The 10,679-nt window shown below is 37.0% G+C and overlaps 1 protein-coding gene across 1 annotated transcript in view; it reads left to right on the forward strand.

Annotated features, from left to right (window-relative positions):
- The first annotated feature begins 9,935 nt into the window (after nt 1-9,935).
- DMRTA1 (DMRT like family A1) overlaps nt 9,936-10,679 on the forward strand; it is a 6,951-nt gene continuing 6,207 nt past the window's right edge. The window contains exon 1 of the mRNA XM_040631391.1: nt 9,936-10,578. Coding sequence (XP_040487325.1) covers nt 9,936-10,578 — 643 coding nt within the window. The remainder of the gene's footprint in view (nt 10,579-10,679) is intronic.

The raw sequence follows: 10,679 nt of genomic DNA on the forward strand, positions 1-10,679 counted from the left end.
CTATTGCTCCCTTTCCCCTTATCCTCCATAGGTGCCCCCCCTCCCCATAAATTTCTTGCTTTTCTAATTATGTCTTGATGTCTGCTTCCCAGACAGCCTGAATTGACACACTAGATTGAAAATCTAATAGTCTTAGAAACTGTTGACACAAAGACATCTCTTTATCTGAACAGCGTGTAAAGTCAGATAAACTTTTCACAAAAGAGAGGAGCAAGCATTTGAATGGAGCAGAAACTTCCCTCAGCTAGAATGAAGTTACACATATATTTAAAAATATAGAAGCTTAAATAATTTATGGTGGTTAGTAGTGTCTAAAAACTCGTATCACTCAATTGATTTTTAAAAAATTCTACAGGTATAGAAAACATTAAAAGGGAACCCGTAAGAGGCTTGGAACTTTGAAAGATTGTAGGACCTCACTTCACCTGCTTTAGGATTTCAAATGATGGAAGCCATTATGATAATAATGTGGATTTTGTTTTTAGAACTTAAGCTTTGTGCTTCTGAATTCATTATTGAGGTGTGAAAACTTGAATGATCTCTGAGGAATTTAACATTTGTAGTGTGGTGACTACCACGTAGGGAAAACATTTTTGTTTTATCCCCTTAGTTGTTAAACATTTCTTAATCAGTGAGAATTTTGAAGATGATATAAGAAGAAAATGAATTCAAGGATATGAATATTATTTTTGAACCAAAATGGCTGGAGGTGTTACTTTTTAGGGCTTATTTTCTTGTTCTGTTTCAGAGCATTGTTCTTGGTAAAACATGAATGTAGATATTATGAATTATAATCTATCTGTAGAAAACTAATCAATGCTAAGTTTACTTTGAACTCTTAAGATTCCTAATTCTGCATTAAACTCCTTCCAAGGTACACTTCAGAGACTTTAGAGACTTGGTCTCAGTTTTGCAGATGTGCTTTAAAAATCTTTCTTTAAAAATTAAGGGAAGTGTTGTATTGATACTAGTTATAGAACCATAGAATTTTAAGCCAGGAAGGGACTTTGGGTATCCTTTATGGCTCTCAGTCTAAAGGGCACTTGAACTGCTATGCAAAATTTTGTTTGTATGTGTACAGGTCAGATTCTCAGAGAGTTCAACAGATTCTTAAATCTGAGTTCATCAGATTCTGACATAGAAGAAACAAACATCTGAAACTGTATTTTATAGAGAGAGAGAAAAAAAAAAACCCAAATGCCTTGAGAACCAAGGCCTTTCCCCAAATCACACAAAGTTTTAGTGGGGGCAATTTGTATTATTATGACATTCATTTCATTCTGAAGTCCATAAAAAAAAAAAACCCAGACATATCTTAATATCTTTTTTCTTTTTTACTGCCCACATCATTTATTAGGCTCAGTGTGCATGACTCTACTGTACTATTTAGGTGCTTTGGCAAAGCTTTAATTTTATTTATAAGAAAGATTTAAAAAGTAAGGGGAGCTATCCATCTTTGCCATCACTGGGAAACATAAAGAAAAGACTATTAAAATGGAATTTATTAATTAGATGCTGAGAGGAAAGGTACATCAGTATTTTGCATTGTACTAGCCCCATGCTAACATCATCAGTTCAAATCTGAGAAGAAATGGGATGTGTCCACCATTTTTGTGTTTTTCTATTTCAGAAGTGAATAGACATCTCTATAGAGCCCAGCTGCTATTTCCATTGACTTAATGAGTTTCTTAATGCACCCCATTGTGCCTCAGTATTAGAGAAACATATGGCACATTTAACTCTTAACTATGGATTTGACTTTTTTTTTGTATATTTTCACCTGTAACTTAATAGTTTCTTTAAGAAATCATATATATGTACATGCTATATATCATATGATATATGGCAGTTGTCTTATGTATGGGTATATGAACAAAATAGCTTTTTTCTTAAATGTTACCTATAACTCTATGTTCTAGAAAAGGAAAAACTAAAAACAACATAAAAACCCGTGCTCATTTTAAAGCAACTGTAAATGTTTAAGGCTTTTTGGAAAAGCAATAAGAATATAGGAAAAGTTACAACAAAAAGATTTAAGGTCAGTAACTTGATCTAGTCAAGATATCATGACTTTATTGCATAAATGGCCTAAAAATTAAACATGGGCATCTTATAATACAAAGATATTGAGTCAGTAAAAGATGTCTTAAGAACAGAAATGCAATCAGTCAGGGATTCAGGAAAAATGGGAGGAGAACATCAATAAATAGATAAGTTTCTTTGTTTTTCTTCTGGCAATGATTTTCCTGAACATCATTTGATAATGAACCTCAAGTTATAAGTCTTTACATCAATCTTAGTCCACCATTATAGATGACTAATTATTGTAAAGCTCAACATGAGCATTAAGTAATTCCCTGGGGCCACCTGAAAGGGCCCTATGTGAACTGCATTATGGCACTGGGTTTTGATGTGCACCTATTATTTTCCAAGCTTTGACTTTGAAAACATTGATCAAAAACTCCCACCTTCTACCATGCACAATAACCCTGTCAGAGGCCTGACAACACCTCGTAAAAACCACCTTATGCTCACAAAGAAATGAATTTCAAAACCAAAAGATGTGAATGGCTGAGAGCCAGGGAGGAACTGATTTACCAAATTTACCTCTTATTTAGAATCCTTGTTGTGAAGGAAAGCCATTTTTTTTTTTAAACTCACACAGCTTTTTAATTGGGATACTTCTAATGAAAGCTCCAGAAGACAGGCTCTGGCATAGCAAAGGACAGAAGAGAAAAAGGCAGAAATGTGTAACTCCTTTCAAAGTTAATTTCATCATATTTTATACTAATAATTTACAAAAAAATATTTTCTAGGTCCTATGGCAATTCTTCATGAAGAAATAGGGAATTGAGGTTATTTGAGGAATTGATTTATATATCCTTTTTGTGTTTGGTCAATGGAATACAGTAGGAAATAGCACATTAAATGTTTCTGATTTTTAAAGTTAACTATTTTGTTTTCTAAATGGGCATATATGAACTTCTCCTTTGTAAATTTTTATTTTGGGAAAGACTTTAACCATTTTATCTAGTGCTGAATGGCAGGGTCTTACAACACTTTCCTTGGGAGGAAAAGGTCACCTTTGAATTGAATGTCAGGTTTTGAAGGAGTAAAATTTGATATCTAATCTGACTTTGTGGTGTTTGAGAGTAGAAGGAAAACATGTTTGAAATTTCTGGTGATATAAAAAAATAATAAAATTTTTTGCCTTGATTTATTTTACTTTTATTTACATGGAGAAATAAGAAGGTGGGGGAAGAAAGGGGAAAACAAAAAAACTTCATCATTAAACTTTTCTAAAAGAAGATGTGCAAACTATGGCACTCTTAATTTCTTTCTTTTTCTTCACACTTTTTTTTTTTTAATGGGACTGTTGATAACTGAAAGAGTAGGTGCATTTTCAAGCTTGCTTATGAGTCATCCAATAAGTATTCCTTCTGAGTAAGGTACATCGTGGACAACTTTACCTAATGGGTTGTTTTGCAAGTCTGTACTATAGTAGAACTAACCTGGTTTCTAGGGAGAAGTGTGAATGTAGGAAATCTGAACATTAGACTATCTTGAGGACTTCTTCTCTTTGAAACTTTTTTTCATTTGTAAAATTAGGTTAATATAATTGGCCTCAATAAGGTGATTAAGAGTATTAAATGACATAATACATAAAGCCCGAGCATGGTGCATGATACACAAAAACCAACTCTTGAGAGGCAGCTATAATAATGAGAGATGTTCTTCATGTATAGAAATTCCTTTGAGATGGTAACATTTTATGAGGGAAACTTACTGATTAATGGTTGTTTTTAAAATTAACTTACTTGGGGTGTAATTTTTAATTAGACTTCTTACTAAAAAGCCTCAGTGTTTAATATGTGCTATTCATTCTGTTACGATCTTTAGCAGCTACATAAAGGGCTTTCACATACTTCCTGAGTGAAACTGTGTTGCTGTTTGTTTAAGAACTGAACTCTGAGGAAATGTTTTCACATACATTAATTTATGAAAGTGGGTTCTATTCAGTGAAGACAAATCACAGAGCTTATCTCAATCCCTGAGCATGAATTTACTTTAAATATCCTATGAGTTAAAAAATAAAACAAGATTTTCATAAGTTCTGAGCCCTATTTACATGATAGACTTAGATCCATTAGAGTGAATTAAATAAAGAGCATAGCTTTGAACATGTGCTTATGCAATTAACCACGATGGCACCAAGGTTTCTTGTTATAGTCTAAGTCAACAGCTCTCTTTTATAAAGAATTGTTTAAATCAGCAAGTTTGTGAAAGGCCGTGTAATTTACTCAAGGAACCATCAGGGTATGTTACAATGATTGGAGCTTTTGCCATGTTTTGCTTTAATTCCTCCCAGTATTCAACCAAAGATTTGCAAAATGGTGATTATCTTTCTATGAATTGAAACTTTGTAGAATTATTTTCCTAAAGGAACTCTGGGTTATCACTGTTATTTCAGGAGAAAGCAACATCAGTTTCATAGTAAGAAAACCATTGCCATTTAAAAGGAAAAAAAAAGGTAATACATGGGATAATAATGAAATGACCTGCATATTATAATTAAAATTTATCTGATCTCTTCAGGATAAAAGCAACTGAAGTCAAAAGCTTTAAAAATATTCAGAACCTTTAATTCAGTACTTTTATTTATAGCAATTTATACTAAGGCAGTAATTTGAAATATAGAAAACATTTTCAGTTCACATATTCATCCCTTTCTGCTTGAGGATTTTCTCTTTGCCCTTCCCCCTGTCATGTTCTCTCTCAAATAAATAAATCTTTAAAAAAATGGTGAATGTTTATCACATTACTAAGTTAAAAGCATTATATGTAAAATATTATAAGGTTTTTATATGCAGAAAAAAGATTAGAAGTAAAGATATGCATTAATCCATCACATTCATAAGCAACTGTATATGCGAAGATCTAAAAACATTGAAAAGTACTGAGTACAGTACAGTGGTATTAAAAGTGTAACTGTAGAGTTTCATAAGACTTTTTATTTATGAAAAAATTGTCATAAAGTACCTTATTTAATATTAAAAGTACAGAAAACAAAGTCAACAATAAACCATACTTAAAAAGAAATCACAGTCCAGCTTATATAAACCCCATAGAGGTAAACCTGGAAAAGATTAATTTTTAGTGCACTGGAAATTACTTCTCAAAAATTTCAGAATACAAAGTAAAAGTAATGTGATATTAGTGCCTATTCAGCCAGCCTATGAGTAAGTTCTATAGTATCCGTTCTTTATTTGTTTTCAAAGATGTATTGAGTGTTTACCATTTGCTGGGCATTTAGAAATGGATACAGAAAAAAAAAAACCAGGTACTTTTCCATTCCCTATCTTTGTTAGTTTATTATGATTCCAGGCAAACATCTTTATCTTGTATGGAAATAACTCATAAAGCACTAAAGGAAAACACTTTCTACTCTGCTTTGTAATCTATGTCCTGTTGATGGTGGAGAATAATTTGTATGGTCTCCAACTGGCTTCTTGCCATCCCAGAGCAAGGAATCAGAGATGATGTCCTCTAACGAAGTTCTGTTTCCTAAAATGCACAATGCTGTGGTTAGTTATAGCTCTGGTATAAAGAATTATCTCTCCTTAGTTGCAGGGTGTTCTCAGGAGGGAGCATTTACTGGTAGATACTGGGTTTTGGATAGTAACATTTCTTGGCCAATTATATATATCGCCAAACATGTGCTTCCTTCTCCCAACAATACTCCAGGAAAGGCTATGTCCCGGAGGAGACTGTTTCTTTCCAGACCTGGGATGCTTAGCCATTTGATGAACCACAGTCCAATGGCTGAAATTTTTGTCAGTGTGCAGACTGTGGTCTCCCAATCAGGATGAACGTTCAATTACTTTTTGAAGAACTCCAGGCAAAGAGATGTGTAGTTCAGACCCCTCGAGACTGACAAAACATGACAGCATACATAGTATGGCTCTGGAAAACCTTGGAGTAGATGGACTACATAAGATGTGTTTACATATATGCTGAAGCCATGGAGTGAATTGTACATGTTTATAACATGAAAGAAGAGACAGTTTCGAGCTTTTCCTTCCATATCCGCAGTCCTCCTGCCAAAAGCTTTCAGCCAAGCTAAGCATATATACTTTAACTTTCCTTTACCAGCAGGTTAGTGCAGGATATTCTACCAGCAAGAGAGATGCTTTGACAGAGGCCTCAGAGAGGTAGTAATGATGTTCTTTAGAGATTAAGAACATTAATGAAAAATAATTTCAGACTAGACTTGGCAAATGAAATGAACCACAGACTTGGAAGTATCCTTGAAGATGACTTAATGTTTTCAGTTTTCAATGGGAAAAGTGAAGCTGAGAACCTAACTATCCAATTCAAGTTGTACAAGCTTAGTTAAATAAGATCAGAGCCAGGCCTGTATTTGCAATTGCTGATTCACAGTTCCACTCCTCTGTGCTGATTCGTTGTTTTAAAGAGCCAACAAAAAATGGCAGTTGACTGTTAAGAGTTTCGGGTGACAAGGAATTCGAATAGAAATGAATAATTTAAAAGGGAGGTACATTAATGTTTTTGGACTTGGGAGAGATTCTGTTTACTAGATCCCTTTCCTTCCTTCTGATATGCCTCTACAGTTCCCATTTATTAGACCAGTCTGTTTTCTTCACTTTATTTATAAATTTGTAAGTGACATATTTGTGATACTTGCATACAGGTTAATTAAAAACATGTTTCTTCTTTCTCATCACCTTTTCATTTGATGAAACTGTTGCCACTGCTAAATTGCAGCTGTTAACATCTTCTCAGTGACTTATAAGAACAGCCACAGTACTCATTTGCTGTTAGAGTAAAAAGAAAAAAAAAAGTAAACATAATTTGAGAAAGAGAGAGAACATGTCATAGTATTAAGGAAAGAGATTCAAGCTTTCCACTGTGTTTGAGGAGAATTATAAGTGTTTAAAATCATTGCTCCAGTTTTGGGTGCTAAGATTAGGATTACCTTTGCTTAAAATACTTTCTCACAATATTCTATGCCTTTTTTTCCAGAGGGAATAGGGGTTTTATTTTTTATAATGACTTTATCAGAGTATAATTGACAAACAATAAACTGCAAATATATAATGTACACAATTTGATAAGTTTTGACATATGTATACACACAAATTATTATCACAATTAAAATAACTAATGTATTCATCATTTCCAAAAGTTTCCTTTGATCCTTTGTAATCCCTCCTATCTATCTTTCACTGTCCCCGCACAACCTGTTCCCAGTTATATACAGATGTCCTGTTGTTTCAGCAAAATTTGTTTGGAAAAAACTATCCATTTTCCATCCATTAAATTGTCTTTGTACCTTGTATAAAATTTATTGTCTACTTATGGGCGAGTCTATTTCTAAACTCTTTTATGTCACATCGGTTGATTTTTCTATCTTTTCACCACTGCTACACTGTTTTGATTACTGTAACTTTGTAATAATTTTTGAAGCAAGATATTGTTAGCCTTGCAACTTTATCCTTGGCTATTCTAGGTCCTTCTTTTGCATTTCCATATGAATTTTAGAATGGGTTTGACAATTTCTACCAAAAAAAGCTTGCTAGAATTTTGATTGAAATTGATCTATAAATCACTGTAGGTGGAATTGTCTTCTTAACAATATTGAGTCTTCTGCCCCATGGACATGGTATATCTCTCCATTAATTTAGATCTTTAATTTTGTCACCAAAGTTTGTTAATTTTCAGTCCTTCATTTAAATAGACACATTTAAATAGACACATGTTTTATTTAAATACATTGGCTTGAAAATTATTTTCACTTCCTTGGATGAAAACCAATATCAATTCCTGCCATAACTGGAAGGTAACTTTGATAATTAAAAACAGAAAAATAATGTTAAATTCCAGGTAAACAGTGGTACTTGCTGAAGCTTTTATTTTATTTTATTTTATTTTATTTTATTTTGTTATTGTTGTTAAAAAGCATAATTAACAAGTCTTTAGAGATTCTAAAGACATACTTACATCAAGTTGATCTTTTTCCTTCAGGTAACCAAGTCTTAAAAATAATAGAGAAAAGGAATTGTTTTCTCACTAGGTCATTCATTGTACTTTATTTTTTAAAGATTTATTTATTTGAGAGAGAGAGAACATGAGCGGGGTTAAGGGCAGAGAGAGAATCCTCAAGCAGACTCCATACTGAGCACAGAGCCTGGCTTGGGGCTCTATCCCAGGACCCCAAGATCATGACCTGAGCTGAAATCAAGAGAAGGACGCTCAAATGATTTAAGCCACCCAGGCACTACTTCATTTTACTTTAATGATCCACATAGCACTAAAAATTCATTTCTCAAATGTTGGATTTGTGTTTCACAGTTAGGGAATAACTAGCTACTAGACAGGAGTGGTTTGAGCAAAGATCTAGAAGGATGAGAAAATTTGAGTATTATAGAATCTGCAGAGGGTAGACATTCCTAGAGTGGTAGTTTTAAACCTTGGTTGTGTGTAATCATCACCTTGAGAGTTTAAAAGACTCAGACCCAAAGAATCAGAATACTTGGATTGGAGAATCTATATCTTTTAGCAGTTCTCTAGACTACGTAGTTCCAGTGCTTAGGAAGGGGTGGAGAACCTCTGATGGGATGTTAGGATGTTGGTATGAGAGGATGGTGATGGTGGTGATAATGTGAAGTGGGCAGGCAGAAGAAAGCCCAGATTGATTAGCTATGTCTGCCTCGGATGTCTGTGGTTGTGGTGGTAAAAATGTCATTGTTACTTGCCATTTGAGGGCTAGAATATGAATTGCCTGTCAAGGTTGTTGAATATTATTTTGAAGACCTGACAGAGTCCTGACTCTCCTTTCCATTAAGAACAAACACTCATGAATTTTCTGCCTCAAATGCTCTTTTGATTTAAAAGCAATATGATCTTTTTTTTTTCCATTAAGGGCATTAAATGCATGTTTTAAGAGTGCATATTATGATAGCATATTTAAAGAATGGTCTAAATGATCTTTCCCAGTATTTTACAATAGAAATGTGAAGTATTTTTGAAACAGCTTTAACATAATTGCTGCCTATAAAGAGTCCTCATAAGAAATGCATAAACACTTATTTGGGCAACAGCATTTCAGAGTATAATATTACATGCAATCTAAATTTGCATTCGTGAATAGAACGAACGAGAAAAATCCGAATGTGAATGAATTCTCTTCATTATTTATCCATTGTTTTGATGCAGTCCTAAGACCCATCTAAAATAAAGCATCTTTCAGGTGCATAGTATTTGCCATCTGTCAAGCTGTGCCATTGGCCATGCTACGATCTTGAAAACTTCACCTGGGAAAAGGAAAAGAAAAAAACTCCGCATCCAAATTTTCAAACTTGCTTAGGCGAAGCGTGGGACTGAGAAAAGAACTTCCAATCTTGCTTAATTTAAGAAGGTCAGTAAGAGGCATGGCAGAGGGCTTGATTTTTTCACAAAAATAGACATCGAGGAATTCATGGGGAGGCAAGTAGGAGAAAAAGGCTTTTTTTGGGGGAAGGGACCATGACAGCCCATCAAGAAGGTTTCCTGTGTCTCCCACCGTCCCTCCTCCCAGGCGGTTCCACACTCCGCCCGCCCCGCCCTCCCAGGGCTTCGGAGCTCGGCCGTAGACCCAGTGGGCGGGGTAGCCTCTCCTGCCGTCCCTTCACCAGTTCAGAGGGTTGAGAGCGCGAAGCATAGGGGCTATTAACTTAGCGCCCCGGGACTCTTGAGGCTCACTGAGCATCTGCGCCTCTTAGCGTCTCCATCACCTGGCAAGAATTGTGTCAAACTTTGTTCGTTCGTGGGTGGGAGGCAGCGGGACCGCGGCCGGTCCCCCCCGCCCCCGCCCTCCCCCTCCCGGCGGGGTTAGCTGTGGACAGCGCACTTTGCTCGCCAGACACTTCTCGGGAATGGAGCAGTCACAGTGTGGCAGCAGAGACCGCAGCGGTAGCGGCAGCGGCCGACCCCACCTGGCCCCGGGGCTGGTGGCAGCCGCCCCTCCGCCCCCGTCTTCGGCGTTGCCAGTACCCCCGGGGATACCAGTTCCTCCAACTTTCCTGCGGCCACCCAGCCTCTTTCTTCGGGCAGCCGCAGCCGCCACGGGAAGTGGAGGCTGCCCGTCGGCTCCCGGACTGGAGAGGGGGGTGGGTGCCGTGGGCTGCGGCTACCCGCGGACACCCAAGTGCGCTCGTTGTCGCAACCACGGCGTCGTGTCGGCACTCAAGGGCCACAAACGCTTCTGCCGCTGGCGGGACTGCGCGTGTGCCAAGTGCACCCTGATTGCCGAGCGCCAGCGCGTCATGGCCGCCCAGGTGGCGCTGCGCCGGCAACAGGCCCAGGAAGAGAGCGAGGCCCGGGGGCTGCAGAGGCTCCTGTACCCCGGACCCTGCGGGCCTGGGGGTCAAACATCTGGAGGCAGCAGCAGAACGGAGAATTCCCAGGCCTCCAGCGGCCCTGCGGCGGTGACGGCGTTGGGACTGGGTGCCTTGAGACAGGCTAGTCTGGCGACCCCTACTTTCCAAGTTGTCCAGCCAGATAATACGGAGCTAAAACGTAAGTTGGTCTTTCATTTATCCTTTGCAAAGAAAAATGATTGTTTTTGGGGAAAAAACAAAACTCTTGGAAACAAGTAGCCAGGCCTTGGCAGTGGGCAA

This window comes from Ursus maritimus, unplaced genomic scaffold (genome assembly GCF_017311325.1).
Source record: "Ursus maritimus isolate PB19 unplaced genomic scaffold, ASM1731132v1 scaffold_17, whole genome shotgun sequence".
NCBI lineage: Eukaryota > Metazoa > Chordata > Mammalia > Carnivora > Ursidae > Ursus > Ursus maritimus.